General features: G+C 39.3%; 1 protein-coding gene across 1 annotated transcript in view; it reads right to left on the reverse strand.

The window, feature by feature from the left end:
* The window catches only part of LOC145981412 (cell adhesion molecule Dscam2-like), an 842,890-nt gene that overhangs the window by 444,999 nt on the left and 376,966 nt on the right, over nucleotides 1-20,925 (reverse strand). Inside the window, 1 exon segment of the mRNA XM_083114650.1 lies at nucleotides 5,999-6,148. Coding sequence (XP_082970776.1) covers nucleotides 5,999-6,148 — 150 coding nt within the window.

A 20,925-nucleotide genomic window follows, 5' to 3' on the forward strand; every position in this document is an offset into this window, starting at 1 on the left:
CTAACGAAATTATAGGTCATTATCAATGTGGATTTAAACGTAACAGAACAACTACAGATCAAATCTTTCACATCAGACAGACACTTGAGAAAAAGTGGGAATATAATCAAAATGTCCATCAGCTATTCATTGGTTTTAAAAAAGCATATGATTCGGTTAAAAGGGGGTAAATTGTATAATACATTAGTAGAGTTTGGAATACCAAAATAAGAAACTTGTTAATATGATAAAAGTAAGCAATAATGAAACAGAAAGTAAAATTCGTGTGGGTATTAATATATCTGACAAATTTACAATTCATGATGGGTTAAGCCAGGAGATGCATTATATACATTGCTCTTTAATTTTGCCTTAGAATATGCTGTTAGGAAGATAAAATAAACTAATGAAGGACTAAAATTAAACCGTGTGACTCAGTTGTTAGCATATGCAGATGATGTAAACTTATTAGGGGATGATATAAACACAATTAAGAATAATGCTAAAATATTTTCAAAGCAGCTAAAGAGATAGGCTTGGAAGTTAGCAAAGATAAAACTAAATATATGCTTACAGCCCGAAACCAAGTGTTAAGTAATAATCAAAATCAAATTATTGATAACAACTTGTTTGAATCAGTTTCCAAATTCAAGTACCTAGGAGTAATACTAACAAATGAAAATTATATTAAAGAGGAAATGAAAAGCAGACGGCTTATTTCAGGAAATGCGTGGTACTTTTCTTTTCATAAAATTCTATCCTCTCGTATAATATCTAAGAAACTAATAGTTAAAATATACAAAACAGTAATATTAGCTGTAGTATTAAATTGCTGTGAAACTTGGTCCCTTACATTAAGAGAGGAACACAATTTAAGAATATTTGAAAATAAAATACTTAGGAAAATATTTGGACCTAACAGGAATGAGGAGACAGGTCAGTAGAGAATTTTACATAATTTAGAACTACATAATTTGTATTTATGTCCAGATATTATTAGAATTATTGAATGAAGAAGACTTAGGTGGGCAGGCCATGTGGCACGAATGGGAGAGGAAAGAGGAGTTTACATTATTCTTGTTGGGAAACCTGATTGTAAAAAACCTGTAGGAAGACCAAGACGAAGATGGAGGGATACTTTTGAGATGGACGTAAAGGAAATTGGTAAGGATGGAAAAGATTGGATATATCTTGCCCAGGATAGGGGCACATGAAAGGCTTGTGTTGCTGCAGCCATAAACCTTCGAGTATAAGAAGGCTATAGAGTTAGTTAGTTATTCTTTCGTAGGCGTAGATAGCCTATGAAAAACTACACTCTATTGCGGAAATCTCTGAAGCGAGCAAATGAAAACAAGTCACTGCATAAGATGTGACTCGAGGGGGCTCGACCAATGAACTCGTGAGAGAAGTGAGTGCAGTAACCAGCTATTTGCAGCAGAGCACACTGCTTGGCTCCGCCAACTCGCTTTCTCCCCTCCTCTGCCGTTATCTGAGGCCTTGCACCACAGATTCCAGAGACGTAGTGTACACTTTACCCTTTTGTGCGCAGCCACGAAACATAAAATCAGGGTTGCCACTGGCATTTATTTTTCCTGTCGGGCAATTTACTTCAAGATACAGGGTGGCGCACGAAATGATACTCATTTACTTTTTGAATGAAATTAATATTTATGTATTAATTTTAAAATATCTTTTTCCTAGGAAACCTTAATCCATGGAGATTTACTGCCAGAGGCTGTAGTTCACTGAATCTTCACCGTGGCGCTAGCAGTCCAGTGTAGCGGCATAGCTGACAAAGGAAGGCTCACCCCAGAACATCGTGCAGGAATAGTGTTGTTGTTCGCGGAAACCAAAAGCATTGTTGGTGCACAAAGACGTTTCCGCGCCCAATTCAACACACGTTGGGCTCCAAGCAAGAGAACAATTCACAAACTCCATGAACAATTGCGGGTTCAAGGGACATTACTGTAACCGAAACGGCCGCGAGTGAATAGTGTCCGTACGCCGGAAAACATCGAAAGTGTACGGGTCGCTATGCAAAGAAGCCCCAGTAAGTCCTGTAGAAAAGCAGCTACCCAACTGAGTATATCGAGACGCTCTCAGCAAAGAATTCTCAAAAGTGATCTTCACCTGTACCCCTATAAAATAACAGTTGTGCAGAAACTGACACCAGAGAAGATTCAGCGGAGACTGGTATTCGCTGAATGGGCTGAGGGACATATGGATGTTATCAACAATACGTGGTTTTCGGATGAGGCTCACTTTCACTTGGACGGAGTGGTGAATAGACAAAATATGCGATTTCGGGCTACCGACAATTCGCAAGTGCTCCATCAAAAGGAAAGCCATTCTCCCAGGATTACAGTGTGGGCCGCTATTTCAACGCATGGACTCATTGGATCATTCTTTTTCGATGAAAATGTTACCTGGACATGCTTCGTAATCAATTTATTCCTCAGCTTCTTGTGAAGGACTTGCCATTTAACACACAATGGTTTATGCAGGATGGTGCAAGACCGCATACTGCCAAGGTGGTCTTGGATTTCTTGCACGAGATCTTCAACTTCCGCGTCATTTCAAACAGGTTTCCAGAACGCTTTAATGGTGGTCAGTATTGGCCTCCCAATAGTCCAGACCTTAATCCCTGTGACTATTTCCTGTGGGGATTCCTGAAGGAAAGGATTTTTCCAAAACATCCAGAAAATCTCATGGATTTGAGAACATTAATTAGCAAGCTTTCACTGAAATTACAGAAGACATGTGTCGGAGGGTGATCAATAACCTAACTGTTCGTTTGACTACAGTTGTGCAGTGCAATGGTGGTCATATTGAGCATGTTTTGCATTGAAACATTTTTCACATTGCTATGTTCACTGCAATGTATGTTTTGTTTTTTTAAAAATGTTGCTTAGTAAAGTTTTTACACTAAAAACAAATGGGGTATCATTTAGTGCGCCACCCTGTACAAGTAACTGTAACGAATCGAGATGAAGGCAATGTTGTGAGTATGAATACATCTGGGCAACAGTTACGAATTCTTTCCTTAATGTACAACTTCAAATAGAGTAAGCATAGACCTAGGCAAAGGGAGTACAGTCCTGATATTGTATATTTCCTGACATGATACTGTATCGACAATGTACTATTACCTGCAGTTCATTCTCCCACAAATATAATGTGGGTGGCAATCATGACCCTGCTGTATGCAGAATGCAAAATGCAGTTGCAGTCAGAATAGTAATTTTTTTAAAAAATGTAAAGGACCTGTTTTTATTTAAAGATTTCAAAGATTATTAGTGAAAATGTACTGCGACTTTACAGAGAATATATTCCACAAATTGGTTACTTCCACCTAATTCTGCCTTGAAATGCCTGATTCCATTCAAGTGTTCTGCACAGAAAAGGTTTCGTCTATTCTAAATTTCACAACAACCCTGCGCTGTTTCGTCTTTTTGATTCCGTCCATAAGACATTTTTAGGTTATCACAATAGGAAGCATGCTAAGTTACGAGGAGCTCAGTGCGGTGCTAACAATCAATTTACATACACTCAACGTAAGAATTTCTTTCCTTTTTAATGGTATAACGAACTTCTTTATGTCTATTTCCGGCATAAAAGTTCACCTCGTTAGTGTTTAAGGCTCGTCGAAAAGTGGCCACTTCGACCGCTCCAATCAACATCGACAATGGAACAGTCGCTCGATGATTGGTCGGGAGGCGCCTCAATTAGAATTCACCGTAACAAGGAACGAAGGAGAAGAGTTCTTGCGAAGAAAGGAGGACTTGCTTCTTCAATATGACTTTGTTACAAAAAGAATTGCATACAGTCATATTGCCGTGTTTCAAATTATGTTCTCTGCACCTTGATTTTGCGTACGTACAGTGGGACCCATAAGTATTACCGTGAAAGTTGTTAATCACCATGTTCGTGCACTTCATATGACCCAATAAGAGCTTCATGAATTAAAAGAAAACTCAAAACAAGCTGTTGACAACTTCTGCACCAGCATACCTAAAAATACATAGCTTAAAAACACATAGTATGTAAGAGAAAAAGTAATGAAAATAGTAATGGACAATTTTCACGGTAATACTTATGGATCCCACTGTACATAAAGTAGTGGCAGCGTACGTATACTCTGTCCTGGCTATCTCTGGAGCAGGGCCTCGCATAACATAACGGCCGAGAAGAGGGGGAATCGAGTGAGCACAGCGAAGCAATACACGCATCTGCGAAGGCTGGTAACTGTAGTCGCTTTCCCCATCCACGCTATATTATCTCCTCTCACATGTTCATTGGTGAAGCTGTCTCGCGTCACTACTTGCGCAGAGACTTGTTTACGTTCACTTGCTCCAGAGATACCCGAGATAGAGTACAGTGCAACAATTTTATTGAACGAACATGCAAAATTCCATTACATCCCTCAAATGTAATCACCAGCTAAGTCCTGGACCTTTTGCCAATGTGTGGAAGCCTTTGGATGTCATCAGCAAGGTGATTTCTGTTGATGCGTCTCACTTATCGGACACCGTATTGAACACCGTCGTCTACTGACGTCACGATAAGTGTTTTCGTTGTTAGGTTAGGCATGTTGGTCAAGCCCCGAAAAACTGCACATACCTAACCAAACAACAAAGTTATATTGCGCTAACATCAATAGACGACGGTCTTCAATGCGGTGTGCGTTAAGTCGAACCCCACTGATGGAATACAGAAAACCTTGAGGGGTTCTTTCGACAGTGAAAACAAGTCAAAATCAAAAGGACTCATGTCAGGGGAATATTGAGGATGTTCCAAGATTTCGTAACGCCCCTTGCCCAACAAGGTGGTCACTGTTTCCACCACAGAGACAAAAACGTACCCATCACGCATGTGATACCTTAACTTATTATTGTCACTAGCTTTACGTAAGCCTCGGTGACATTCCTGTGCATTTTTGCCTCGGAACACCTGAATTTTGATCCAGGGTCACTGCTCTATCTTTGTAAACATGATTTACACACACACACATACACATTGTACTACATTGACCTCTTTTGGGACACCACGCATGGTCAAATTGATGCTACTCACTGCCAGATAGTGCATGCTCAAGAGCTATCACCTCTTCGTGACAGTGTTGCTACTTTTAAACTTATAATCCACGTATTTTTTCGGCAGTACCGAGAAGAGTTTTCAAATGGAAGTCATTTCCGGTTCAAATCCTGACCTGAGTATGGGCGTTTTTTGTGAGTGTCTTCTGCGTGTGGAATGACGCACGCTACTTGAAAGAGAACCTAAAAAAACTACTACTGCAGGCATATGCTGCATCACGTGACAGCAATAGCTCCCATAAATTAGCCAATATAAACACTAATTTCAAGAAGATATTTAAGATAAGAATTATTAAATATCACAGGAAAATTAATATTTAATCACAGCCCAAAAGTTAAAGATTAGATAGATGTGAGTCATACGTACTGTAAGTTTGGTGCTATGAGACTTTTCCTGAGCAATAGACAAATTCTAGGTTTTTTATGTTAAATTTCCATCAATCTATTTCAATCTTTATGCATAAATTTAAGCATCGAATCAAGCAGTTCCAAAAAAAGGTTGTGTTAATGATTTTTATGTATAAATTTTCTTTAATTTCCCCTGTTCAACACTACTGTTGCAATCACTTTCTCCAATCAATGGTGTTTCAAGTTGGCAATAACAAATTTTAAATATTTAGATTAGTTTCCGACACGTATATTTCTGTGCGATATTAACCCGACAGGAAATGCGGACGAATGTGGAATTATCAAGTTGACAACAATTTCAAATCATAAGGAGTTAGAAAGTTTGTTACACAAAATAATTCCAATTTGGCCTTATGTGATGAAATACCCGTTATATGTTAGGATGTCACTGATTTACAACTTGAACATTTCGAAGTAGCAATATGTAAATGCTATTAAACTAACTGAAATAATTCTTCTTCATTCCGTATACAATATAAGCAAAAATAAATTATTATAAATACAGTATTAGAACTTACCATTCACGTTCACTTTTCCTACTCCACTGCTAACCACAGTTTCGCCTGTTAGTTGATGCAAAGTTCTACATCTATAGCTTCTGTATTTATCACTCGTTGTAACATCGCTGATCATTAATTCTCCAGTTGGAAGCATATGATATTTCCCATCTGCAAATATAAGAAAACCTTCACTTGAGTAATACCTACACATTTCTTTCTTTACACGTATAATAATAAAATAACTGATTTATGATATTACTGTTGTTAGAGTAACAGTGTTTTATTACTATTAAGACTTGTGTTTTGTGAGAATATGAATAATTCCCAGCTATTCTTAAATATAATCTTGCTAAATGTTGCTTTTATTCACAGTAAATGGCAAGTAAAATCGTGTTTAATGAAGACATGAAGACAAAAATAATATGATCAATGGATTATGAAATTCCAGCTCTTGCCTTCTGGAAATTAAGTTTTCACATTGTCAGTTAGTTCGTCGGGCTCATATAGTGTCTTAAAAATAAATTAAAAAAACAAAAGAAATGATAATTAATGCCACAAAAAAGGAGAATTTAGAAATAGGAAACACAATTGTCGAAGAAGTGGAAAAATTTCAATATCTTGGAGGAATAATAACCAAAAACAGAATAAGCAAAGCCAATGTAGCTTTCTTCCAACTGTATCCAATATATGGTAAAGTAAACAAATTGAATTAAAAACAAAGCTCAGGATACTTCAAACAAATGTAAAGTCAGTTTTACTATATGGCTGTGAAACTTGGAAGCAAACAAATAAAATAGGACACTAACTACAAACATTTATGAACAGGTGCTTACAGAGGATCATGAATATAAAGTGGCCTGATAAAATTACAAATGAGAAACTTTGGGATATCACTAACAGGAAACCAATCATACCACAAAGAAGAAGAAATGTCAATGGATCGGGCACATCCTGAGAAAACCGGATGGCTCAATAGAAAAGGATGTTTTGGATTGGAACCCCCAGGGAGCACGAAGGAGAGGACGCCCCAGAAGTACATGGAGAAGGACAATCGAGCAGGAGCTGCTGCAACAAGAGAAGACGTGGTTGGAGATCAAGAGTTTGGCGAAGAATCGGACAAGATGGAAATGCTTCACGGAGGTCCTATGCTCCACTAGGAGCAAAAGGAAAGTCATCGGGCTCACCATTATTGTATTATTCCACATTATTTTCTTTTTTTCTATTTCTATTATTTTGCGTCACTTTTTACTTACTTCTAGAACTTTGTCCTTATAGATTAATATGTACCACATTGACTAATGTTTAATTCTTTAACCAATTGCTCCAGTACACATACTCCTGTTCTTACCCCGAATATGTCCAGAGCGGTAAACATTGTTTCGCAGTCCGTAATGGAAGAACCATATACAAAATCAAGAGCTTTTTGAATAACATTCAGTCACTGGTATTCAATTGAAGAGTAACTAATAGTAACCAGGGTTCAAAATAGGGACCCTAGCCTTCGTAGTTCTTGACACTCACTACGTAGCCTACGTAGCCACAGAGGGTCACAATTTTCACTGATTATATATATTATACAGGGTGTCATTTTAATGGCGCCCACGGACCACAGATTCATGTAGAGGACATCAAAACAAACAACTTTTCTCAGTAGCATTTTTCTCGTTGGTGCGAGCCGTTCAAAAAAGACCGTTTTGACGCCTGGATGTTGGCAACCCAACCCAACATTTGATCGTATCTGTGACGTCATTTCCTGCGGCGAAACAGCACACGGCAGGGTTGCAAGGAACACACAAATTTTGTGAAACATGGCAAACTACCAACCACATTATTAGCTGTTAAACGAAGCGAGATACGCGTCCAGTAAACCGAACATCATAGCCTACCAGCCAGAAGATAAGCAGTCATCTCAGGGGAAGGGGGAAGTGAACCAACGATATGAGAAATGATATAAAACGTATTCAAAATGAAGTGTCATTATCGAATTTTAACTTTGCCTACATGTCAAATATCAACAACAATAAATTTTATTGTACTTACAACTTACATTTGGCTGTTTACGCCCAGCTACATGTCAATTATATTTGCAAATCTCGTTGCAAGGTTGATATCTACAGGTTTGTGTCCAGATGCCTTGTGGTACTTTTGTGGTGATAACGGAAGTATCTGAGGTTCACGTTGTTACATTACGGCTAAAACAAGTACAACCAAAGTAACAATCTAATGATGAATCAGTAGCGAATATACTGCCCTGTTCAGAGTTGCAAACTATTACATGTGTATCCGGTGCGTAGATAAACACAGTCGTCGGAGAGTTTGTTTTACTACTATTTATATCCCTGTATTTTCAACCATTTTTGTCACTTGCCTCATAATGCCCTGAATTTACATTATATTATGTGTTGATTACCTTTGTAATTTTGAGTTCTTTCATTTCTATTTTGTCATCTGTTCAGTGTGTCACACACAACTAGTATCAGAAAGACGAAGGGGATGGACTAAATTGTAGATACCAACTTGGTAACAAGATTTGCAAATATTTGATATGTAAGCTAAGACAGAATTCGATATGACTACTTCCACTTGAATTCCATTTTCTTTCTACCATTTTTCGTATCGTTTGTTTACTTCCTGTTAGGTTACAGAACGTGTTTTCTCGTTTTGTTTTACGGTACATAATGTGGCTGATTGTATCTATGTCATTTTTCACAGAATATGTGTGTTCCTGGCAACCCTGGAACGCATCGCTTCACGACGGGATATGACGTCACAAATGCAATCAAATGTTGTGTGTGGTTGCCAGCATTCAGGCGGCAAAACGGGCTTTTTTGAACGACTGTAGCGCCGAAACGACGCACCAACGAGAAAAATGTTACTGAGAAAAGTTGTTTGTTTTGATGTCCTCTATACGTTTCCGTGGTCCGTGGGCGCCATTAAATTGACACCCTGTATATATATATATCATTGTTCAAAAAGAATGGTACAAAAGTAAGGTTAATTTATTTTTAAGTGAAAAGAGATACAAAAGCAATTCTGGTGGGAAAGAAGAAAGCAAGGTTGTAAATTTATAGCCTGTGGTTGTAGTTGACGTAAAATCCGATAGAGGCGCTACTTTTTATTGATAGCTGAAATGGCAACAACGAAGGTAGAGCAAACATATTGCGTAATGGAATTTACACGAACAGGCGCAGTTGTTACAGTTCAGATACACTCTCATGCGAATTTCAAGAAACGACCACCACGTAGACACTGCATTATACGCTGGGTGCAGAAGTTTGAATCAACTGGATATCTGTGCAGTAGAAAAATTCCCGGTCGACCAGGAACGTGAAGGGAGACAGTGGATAGGATTCGTGCTGATTTTCAAACGAGTCCCAGAAAATCGACAAACCAAGCAAGTAAAGAACTTAATGTGCCACAATCCACTGTATGGCGTATTCTAAGAAAGGGTCTATGCTTTAAGCCATACAAATTGCAACTCATGCAGGCGCTGAAAAACGCAGAGATGCCAAAACGCCAGACCTTCTGCATTAGAATGCAGAATCTGTTTGAAGAAGAGGATGGATTCGCTGACAGGTTAGTGTTTAGTGAAGCGACATTTCATGTTAGCTGGAAAGTGAATCGCTATAACGTTAGGGTCTGGGGTACAGAACACACTCATGCCATAGTGCAGCAGAAAAGAGCCTCACCAAAAGTGAATGTGTTTTGTGCAATAAGCATACGGAAAGTATATGGACATTTCTCTTTTGCCGAAGCCACTGTTACTGGCCAGACCTACCTGGACATGTTATCGGAATGGCTCATGTCACAACTGGAGGAAGATACTCCGAATTCCATCTTTCAACAGGATTGTGCTCCTCCCCACTTCCACAACCTTGTTTGTGCGTACCGCAATGCCACCAGACCAGGTCGTTGGATTGGCCGTACCGGGAATCAAGATTTGGCAATGCTAACCTGGCCTCCACGATCCCCAGATCTTACTCCATGCGACTTCTTTCTATGGGGGTTTGTGAAAGACACTGTACATTCCTCCATTACCACAGGACCTGGATAATTTAAAGCAGCGCATCTCTCATGCAGTGGAGCTGATAACCGAGGATATGTTGGAACGCGTCTGGCAAGAAATGGATTATCGTTTTGACATCTGCCGTGTTACCCAGGGTTCTCATATCCAACATTTGTAATTGCCCAGGTAAACTTACAACCTTCCTTTCTTCTTTATCACCAGAATTGCTTTTGTATCTCTTTTCACTTAAAAATAAATTAAATATACTTTTGTACCATTCTTTTTGAATAACCCTCCAAGGCACACACTTACCAACCACTCTTCTGCCAAGTGCTTCCTGGACTGAATTTTGCCAACTAACGAGGCTCTGGTGTCTGGACACAGTCAGTATAACTCTCTGTGTGGCCTGTGCCTATGTGCATTTGTGATTGTCCTTTCATCAATTCCACCTTATCACCATTCATCCTCATCTTCGAAATTAGCCAAAACTGGAGGATAAGGGAAATAAAATAAAGTAAATCAAATCAATCAATCCAACCATATCCTTACAAAAGTGCAACTTCTGAAATTTCATTTCCATTCCGCGATCACAGTTAAGTTTCGTAACTATCAAATCCTGGAAATGTAGTAAATTATTTCCATGCAGAAAGCACAAGGCTGCACAAGGACGAATATCTCGCTTCAGTTCCCGATGTCTACGCACGATTTGTTCTGCTCTGACCTCCCGGATTTTGAGCGAATTGGCCTCTCGGAAAGTTCACCGGAAATTGAGAATCCCCACTGGCACGGGTAACGTGCACTAGTTTCTCCGTTCTCATTAAAATGATTACCTAACATTTGTGATCAGCGGCATTTTTCCTTCGAACAGGCATCTCCAACTACTCCTTGATTTATATTGTTCCTCGTTTCATTAAATTACTCCGGAGAAGTAATGAAACAGAGTTGGTCCAAATAGCTCTTCTTCTCGATTTGTTTTATCATCCCTTCTTTTAAAAATTTACTTTCCTCAGAACATAATTAAAGTACCTATGGCAATATCTAGTTTTAGGCATTTCAAATCATATTCCTAAAATAAATTCATTTTAAACCCCGTCATAGTTTAACGTTAAAAATAATAATGTGTTTAAGGCACATTCGACCACTATGTAGAGAAATATTTCTTGAAATGTTAAAATTATACATAGTTATATCTAGGCTGTTCGGGAAAAAAAAACTTAAGTAAGAAATGCAAATTTACAGCAAACAGTTTCTTAATGCTTATTCTTTTAATAGGAAACATTACTGACATGATATGCATATCTGTACATGTTGGACCATCACTGTTTAGAATCATTAAACATTCCCAGTATAAAATTGTACTGATAAAATTTTCTTTAATTGATTCAGTGAGACTTAGATGAAAGCAATAGAAAATCGCAGTGTGAGACTTATTATGTGCTTCTTACAGAACACCCTAGACATTGTAATTAAAAAGCACGAAAGTATATATATGCAAATCTAGCGTAGAGTAAAATAAACTACAACTTTAACCTTCATACCATATGAAACTGTTGGTCAATTCAAGTGTTCATTTGAAATTATTCATAAAAATATATCGTAATTATAATAATGGATTACGCATATAACGATTATTTTAAGATTTACATTTTCAGATAATGGAAAACGCAAATTAAGGTTACGAACCTGGAAACATTTTATTTTTGAATTTCAATATAATTTATAAGAACGAGAATTATTGAATAATGTCAGTTACTTTTTTATTACAAAGTATATATTTCAATATAGAGCGCGGTAGTCCCGGGTTCGATTCTCGGGGTAGGATGATTCAAGTGGAGAATTTTTACAGCAATGCCCCTGCATGAAGTGGGTATCTTGGGGCAAAACAGAGGGGGAAGGTAAAGGTGATCAAAATGCCTCCACAAATGGCTCTACCTCAACATGCCTTCACGGCATGTAGCAATGTGCAGGAGGAATCTAAATACAGTGGATTCTCTTTAATTCGAACTTGGATAATTCGAATTATTCCGTAATTCGAACAGACGTTTATTCCCCTTGAAATCTATATTGTGAAACTGAGCTCTGTTTATCTTGGTACTGTTCTGTTTTATTGTTTTATTATTCTTTTGTTTATTTCTTGCTTAAAATGGCTTATCCTGTACTGGAAATTTCACTACATAAATAAATTTTAAAAAAATCATATTTAATGATGTGACGTTTTTGTTAATTCAAACGTGGAATTCGAACTTTTTAGTGCTTCCTTGGAGTTTGAATTAGAAAGAGTCTACTGCAATAAAAAATAAAAAAAAAGATCTTCCAATGTAACATTGTAGCGTTTTATTCAAAGCGTTTGGAATACAGGCTGGACACTCGATGCCCGTTGCAGGCAATCAGTGTAATTTAATCCATCATTATTTAACCGGAACACTGTTGGTTGTTTCTACCAGAAGATGAATAATTCATTGATTCGCTCTCACCAACTTGCACTTCTGCTTCCGCAGCCAATTTCATGGATCGATATATGGCCTTCGATTTCTTACGAGGCGCGTAAGATGTGAAAGTTCACGAAATGAATAGTGCATGTAATTACAGGAAATGGACTTTCAAACAGGCAATGTTTCACTTCCTGTATTTTTCTTTTAATGCCTCACCTACGGGGACGAGGAAGGAATTCGTTTTCTCAGGTCTTCTGTCATTCGGCGAAGGGATTGGAAACGTTCTCATTCATCAATCAGTTCCATGCATTCATATAACCCAGGCGAGGCAGAAGGACGCCAAACATTTCCAAACCTCAAAACCGACATTGTTAATAAAGTTGCTAAGGTTATTTTTATGTTATGCATTACTTTTTCATCTCAAGTTCCCGGTTTATATGCAAGTGTTTCCAATAAAATTAATCCTCCACAATGGCGTTCTGGTAACGTCGTCAACTTGTAATGAAAATGTCCCGGGTTCGATATACTCGGTGGAGCAATATAATGGTCTGAATTCCACATGAAACTCTAGATACAGTCCCCATTAGCCTTCTGTATATAAAGTGGGCCTAAACAAACATCAACTATCAATTAGAATTTAGTTTTATCCCTTCAGTGGTGCACTTAAAAAAAGTTACATGACTGGTACACTTAGGTCCTGGGGACCCGTATTATTAAAAATTGGAAATTTTGACGTTAAACATTTTCTTTATTGCTCAAATGTTTTCAGGTACAATATAGATGCTCTCATGAGTTGCTACAAAAGAGATCAACATTTTTCTGAACAGTGTGAGCATAATGTGCAGCTGCATTCTTTACAGATTGGTAGTCTGCAATGGTGGCAATAGTTGTTTGTTTTCCTGTCTCTTTTGTTGGGGCAAAATGCGTAACTTTTACGTTTGGATTTTTCAGTAGTTTCTACAACATCTGGTGGTTCTTCTTGACCTGCTTCTCCAAGAATACGCAGTACTATACCACGGATATCCCTCTGCAGAGTTGGCACCGATTTCCTCTGTTCCAGCAATGGTGTTATCAGATGATATCTCACTTTCACTGTCATGTTCACTCTGTACGTAATTAGCGTCATATTCCGAATCTTCTTTTCTATTCAGGATGTCTGCTATTTCATCATCGATTAAATGACTTCCTCCCGCCATAATGTTTGGAACAGACAGAAATATAAGAAATGATCAATAATCCCTCATCCAGAAAAAAAGTTACATAAATGGTACACTTGGGTCCTGGGAACCCACACACTCCCCTGTGATACACAAGCTTCCAAGCACTTCACGGAAAAACTTTTTCAGCACAACATTCACCACTGCCAGTGAAAAGGCTACTGGGGAGATGAAAGTAATCAGACCTGCCATCTGTGAGTAAACACGTCAACAAATTTCCACTGGGTCCTGAGGACCCATGTGTACCACTCACGGGTTAATCAAGAATTTGCAGCGGTTTTGGATGTACGCAGGTTTGTGTAAGTTATATTGATCTGTTTGAAGTTTCAGAATTGACATTATTGTACTGAAACCGGAACAAGTATGAGCATAAAAATGAAATATATAATTACTAGAAGTGAATTTAAATCCTGTTCAGGAAAGAGAGAGAGAGAGAGAGAGAGAGAGAGAGAGAGAGAGAGAGAGTCATCTTTAGTTGGTTGAGTATAAGGAGCCAGAATACCTTTGGGGTAGAGTATGGGTTTACTCATATTAAATTCAATGAATTTCAATCAGATTCAAACCTTACTTTTCTGGTTTGTTATTTGTTTAGAAATTTCATGTCAGATAGTTTGGGTTGTCTGTGTAGTGATAAGTATTCAATGTGAACTTTTGAAGATTTCAGACCAACACAACAACAGACACGTTTCGTTGGGAAACGAACCCTCAGTAATAAATGCAACCTTTCGAATCGACACGACAAAATTCATATATCGGTTGTGTGTCGCTCAGATTGTGCCGTTTTCTCAATATCGTGTCTGTTGCTAGTGCCTGTGATATCAATGCTTGCCTGTAGAAAGGGACTTATGTTGCTTGTCGCCTCTGGGGGGTCCCTTTCGTCTGAAAATAGCCTTACGATTACTTGGGGAATTTACGCATGATGCTAAGAATGGTGATGCTATGTCGCAGAATGGCTAGTAAAAAGCACACTGCAGAATCAACCTTCAAAAGCTAACAATTGAAGCAAAGCCGTGGATAAATGGTAATGAGTTTAAGATTTAAGTCCGCTTTATGCACAGAAAGTGTAATCGGGACTGGACCTACAATTTAAATTGGGATCCGAATAACTATGTGACTTGAACGAGTACCTAACGCGAGACCCCTTGATTTGAAGGCGACGACGTTACCATTACGCCATCGGGGAAGCCCAGAAATGGTGTTGGAAAGAAAATATAATCTATGGGAAAGGCGTTAAAAACAATGGACAAACGGAAGTCTTACACATAGAAAGTATCAATTGAAATAAAGGTGCCGGACCCCGTGGTGGAGTGGTTAGCACATCGCGTTACGACGCCAGGGGTTCCGGGTTCGAATCCTGAGCTGGGCACGGATGTTTGTGAGTGTCCATTCATCAATTTCATCACATCATCACTCATCCCCATCTTCGCAAATTAGCCAAAAGTGGCACAAAAGGCGAAGTAAAAGAAAGCAAATCAATGAAATGAAGGTCTCCAAGGAAAGCTCTAGCCTTCAGAACGCTATAGAGTATAGATTGCAAAGGCTACTTTATGTATCGAAGTTGAACTTATTTTAAAGTGTTGATTTCTATTTTAATGTTGGTAGACATTATTTCCATTTCTCAAGTCTTTACATATGCAATCCTAATGGAATATAAGTAGTTTTAGTGTTAAATATTATGGGCGGTCGACTTCTAAACACACAAAGTTGGACCAAAAAGATTGATAATGATACTTTTAACAACCGTTTGGTTCCATTCTATGTATTGAAGTGTGCCTATTGTACAGTGACGGGCAATAAAAATGGGACACCTGCATCCTGAAATACTCGCTTCCCTGCATGGCGTTATGTGTGTTACGTAACTCTACGGTAATGAGTGGATTGTGATAAAAAATTTCATTGCAATGTTCTGCCACCACCCTAGAGTTAGGCAACATACTTAACGCATTGCAGCGAAGCCAGTATTTCAGGATCTAGGTGTCCCATTTCTATTGCCGGTAACTGTACCTACGGTAAGTTCTGTGTTTGAGTCCCGGCATCTCCATCCATCGATTACCTCTTATCATCATTCATTTCGCTGTCGATTAACTTAAATGGAAATAAAAAGCTATGTTAAACAAGGAAATACCACAAATATTTATCCTTAAGGGCTCGAGTAGATTCCAAAAACGACACAAAATTGTATTTTAAGTCGGGGAAAAAATGTAAAGGAAAGTTGAAAAGATGCCAGAAGATTATGGAGATGAAGCAGCAACGCGATCCAGCATTTTTCGCTGGTATAGGCATTTCGTTGAAGATGTTCACAAAGACGTTGGAAGTGGTCATCTCGCCAAGACTTGAACCGGATCCAACACCAAAGCAACTGCAAAATCGTCACATGACTCTCTGAATAATGGAAAATCAACGTATCGACGTTATAAATTCGTTATCGAGAACGGCTGTTTAATTATATTTGCTTGTGCAGTTTTGTAGCTTGAGTTCATTCAGGCATGAAGTAGTTGTCGTATGTAAAGATTTGATTCAGATGGAAGATATCATTATGAAATGAAATACCAAAAGTAAAAATGATGGACATTTTTGCGCAGATGCTTTGAAAAATTTCGAAGAGACGTGCTGAAGACATGTAATATTCGTCTCAATTTATTAATGGTTAAATATTGTTTCCTGAAAGAAGAATTATCTGAGATTACTCTGGATTTGAGTGATGATACAGAAACCTGCTGCATAAAACTTTTATTTTAAGTTTCTTTGTTTTAAAACTAGCTCTGTCCGAAGCCATAGATCAGAGGTATGAACCTTGGTCAGGCATGGGTGTACAGTAGAAGAGGTGAGACAAGAAACTCTCCCACCGATGTGCTGGATCGGAAACGCGGCAAGCGCATGCGCGAACTTCCCCTATCGTGCACACAGGCAGGGTTGCCGAACGTCTTAATGTTGTGTGAGCACCGAGGAACAATGCGATCGACTTGCCTGTCTTCATTTAAAGTGTGTGTTTGTTTTGTGTGCAGTGTACTTGGTAGCATGTAAGCTTGCATTTCAGAGAAAGCAAGTAAACTCGGTGGACGAAAAGTAATCCACAGCCAAGGGCGAGAAATTGTATATAATGTCAATGCATTTATGAAAGACCAGGTGGGAGTTCGTATGTCCGAAAACCAGTTGCAAAGGAGGGTGGCTCGCGCATGTGGTGTTTCATTCAGCAGTGTGAGAAGAATTGTACTAATAGAAAGTAAAGCATGCACTACGTTGAAGAAACACTTTCATACGCCCCATAGAACACGATCTCGCCGAAAAATCAAAAGTCATATAGACGAGTTCGATAAGTGTGTTGTTAGGCGTGTTGTGAACGAATTTCACCTTACGGACGGGGAAGGTATCCGAAGGGTTTTGAAACAAAGAATAGAGTTCCAAGGCAGTGTCTGGTGTGTGCGCAAGATAATACGTGACCTAGAGTTTAAGTGGGAAAAGCAGAAAATAATAGACAATTGCTTATAGAAAAGGACGAAATAAGAAGTTTACGTTCATCGTACCTCAAAGCCATAAAAATCTTTCGTCGACAAGGACGACCCATTGTTTACGTTGACGGACTTATTTTCACAGCTCGACAACAAAGAAAGAAGCTTGGGTGGATGGAACCGCGGCTGCCGTCAAAGCACCGGTGTCTAAAGGGCAACGTTTAATTGTTGTACATGCTGGCGGTTAATGTTCAAATCTGGAAAATCTTTTGGCGATTAATACCATGATATGAATGCCAATTTTTTTATTATTATTATTTGATATATTTTATTTTACTTCGCGTTTTGTACCTCTTGGCTAATTTGCGAAGATGGGGATGAGTGATGAAATGATGAAATTGATGAATGGACATTTACAAACAACCATGACCGAGCGGAATTCGAACCCGGGACCCTTGGCGTCGCAGCGCGATGTGCTAACCACTCAGCCACAGGGTCCGGGAGAAGTTTTCACAAATTTGACACGAAACAGTGTTGTTGTTGTTGACAACGCCTCATGCCATAACGTACAAATAAATCCTGCGACTTCTTCCTCCTCCCGAAAAGACATTATGATTCATTCAGTGGCTCGTTCAAAACAACACCCCCTTTGACGCACACCAGAATTGTATTCCTTGGTGAAAATTAACAAACCCCGTTTGAAGATGTTCAAAATTGATTCCATCTTAGCAGAACGCGGTCATTCAGTTGTATGTTTACCACCACACCACTCAGATCGTCTTGCTTAGTTTTCTTGTGTTCTCGTTCTGCGTAGACATTTGACCCGTATGCACTGCCAACCCTGCTTCTGTGCGTCCTTCCCCTACGTATGGCTTGGGCGTGAGGCCGCGAGGAGTTTCTTGTCTTACCTATTCTACTGTATCATTGTAATCAGCCTATAACCAATTTTATCAGTTCATCACTCATTCTTATCGTCGTGATCAACTCAAGGGGTATCAAAGCGACATAACACAACAGAAACAGAAAATAAAAAGCAGCTCTGTTGTAAAACTTTCTGGAAGAAAGTTCTCTACGTATTGATTGTGGAAAAATGCGTTTCCTGTTTGCATTATGAAAGGATATGCTCAACCTCCATTTTAAGTGTTCTGGAACCAGATCTGAAATCGCGATATAACAAGGCAATAAAGTTCTCCTTGTGCATAGTCTCCCTTGTCAAGGACGCTTCTGGCTTGTAACAACCTCACTGATTTTTAATGGGTCTGCTACAAACCAGAAGTGTTCGTGATTGTACAGTGCCTTAAAGGTGCTTGGGATGGGCCAGGGGTTGTGGATGGGCTACACACATTCTCGATCTCCACCTAAGTGCAGGTGTTGTTTTAAGTACCACGCTCTGGCCCCTTATAACTCCCCGGTTCGACACCAGAATTGCACTGAGCGCGTTTTGGTAGAAAAGGTTAGATACTTGGGTGTCACCTTGATGTTATTTGAACAATTGCGTAACATATTTTATGTATGTGTAGGGGTGTAAATAGGTTGAAGGCACTCAAATGTCAATCTCTCTTCCACGTAACACACCCTGGGCTGCATTTTTACGAACTAACAAGACTCTGGCATCTGGACACACAGTCAGTATAATCCTCTGTGAGGAATGTGTTTTTCTTGTGTAATGTGTGCCGAGAGCCCCATTACAGAATCAGTTGTAATTAGGTTTCATTGATTGATTTGGTTATTTCACTTCGATATTCGGTGGATAATCGTGACGAGGTTGAGTGATGATATGATGAAATTGATGAAGAGACGCTCACAAAGAACAAATGGCCGGGATTCGAACTCGGGTCCGCCGGTGTCGTAGCGCGTTGTGCTAACCACACCGTCACGGATGTCGGTTTCTAATTACATTATGAAAATTGTGTTCGTCAAACAAATGTACTGAGTTTATTTATGGTATGGGGCTTGGTTCTATACTATGTGATGGGCGTATATATACCGTATGTAGTCTATACCTAGTCCATAGAATCTGTAGAGCAAGGCCGCTCATAACTGTTGAGAAGAGGAGAAAACGAGCAAAACAGTGCGCGTTGCTGCAAAACAGCTGGTAGCTGCACTCACTTTCTCTATCAAGAGTTCATTGGTCGAGTCCTCTGGAATCACCACTTACGCAGAGACTTATTTTCGTTCGCTCGCTCCAGAGATTCCCGGGACAGAGTATAAGTGCTGAGGCACCTCGAAATTTTAATACCAGTTAATCATTTTATGTGAGTGTTTATTATTTGTCAGTTAAGATTCACCTTTGCAAGTAAAGATAGATGTGCGCATGATAGAAGGAGAGAGGAGGGGAGGAGGAACGGGGAGAGAGAGAGAGAGAGAGAGAGAGAGAGAGAGAGAGAGAGAGAGAGAGAGAGAGAGAGAGAGAGAGAGAGAGAGAGAGAGAGAGAGAGAGATACGAGGGTAATAAATAATTGAGCCACCCACATTCAGTTGTATTTATTACTAACTAATGCCGCCATAGCTTGAGGAGTCACAGAGCACAGAAGCGTGCAGACCCCAAAACAGGAGAGCTCGGAAACGCCATTCCGAGAATTTAAATATTCACGCGATAGGACGTGGAGAAGGTCTCTGGTTTTACTTTGACTGATTCCACGCGCGGAAGATTTCCTCTGCTCTCCATCGAAAGTTGTCCCGTTTGACTCTCAAATCGAATCATCCCCGTTGTTGTATGCAAATATGAACGCGGAGAGAAGCAAGGAAAGGCTCGGTTTGCTTCAGACCAGCAGGAGGATGACGTGGTCGATTCCAGTGTATGTGTCTGAATTTCTCACACCGCCCGAAGCGCAAGTCGCTGGAAACTCGATTACCTCCAGCGGATTACTGTAGGATCCTGCCAAGAACTAACACTAACCCGAGAGGACGGGCGGTTCGTAGAGATGCTTCTCCAGAAATGATGGAAACCAATTGAGACAGGTAGTCGCACTACAACGTTAAAGAAATTTCTCGGGAAGAAGACTGGTGCTCGGCTCTTGATGATGTTTCCAATGTGGGTTTGCAAACTTGCAAGATAAGAATGTGAAACTGAATATATTAGAAAATTTGATACTCTTGGGAGCATAATATGGTTTACCCAAAACACTTATTTGCCCATGCATCTAATACAGACTTGAAAAATGTTTGGTAATAATCTGGAAAAGACTCAGCAGTGGTTTGTAATGAGGAACTAATTTTGTCTCGAGTATATCTGGAGCAAGCGAATGAAAACATGTCTCTGTCAAGTAGTGACGCGAGACGGCTCTACCAATGAACGGGATTGGGTGGAGGGGGGAAAGCAACTGAAGTTACTAGCCTTCGCAGCAGCGCGTACTGCTTCGCTATGCCCACTCGATTTCCCTCTTCTCTGCCGCTATGCGCGGCCGTGCTCCACAGATTCCGGAGATCGAGTATAAGAGTTGGATCAATTCACAATCTTGCCTCCGAAGGTTCTTGGTTTGAATGACGGCTAATTCATCAGATTGTTCAATCAGCTATTTCATCAAAACAACATCAACCTGAAGAGGTTGACAGACGCAAAAATCAAAATCTAACTATCGTTCATTTGTTCTTTGAGTTTGAAGTCCACTTTTTGCACGGTAAGGTTAATATGGAATGAACCTACAGTTTAAGGATGGTACTGAACCACTATGTGAACCCATTGATTACAATGCGACGACTTTACCACTGCGCCATCGTGAAGGCCAGTTAATTATTACTGTTTATCATGTAGCAATGTTTGATATATTTATTATCAAGTAAATTATTAGTTATTAATAGATCATTATTTGGGAATGTAATTTATTCACAAAATCAAAGT

Source organism: Lepisma saccharinum, chromosome 2 (genome assembly GCF_977018435.1).
Source record: "Lepisma saccharinum chromosome 2, izLepSacc3.1, whole genome shotgun sequence".
NCBI lineage: Eukaryota > Metazoa > Arthropoda > Insecta > Zygentoma > Lepismatidae > Lepisma > Lepisma saccharinum.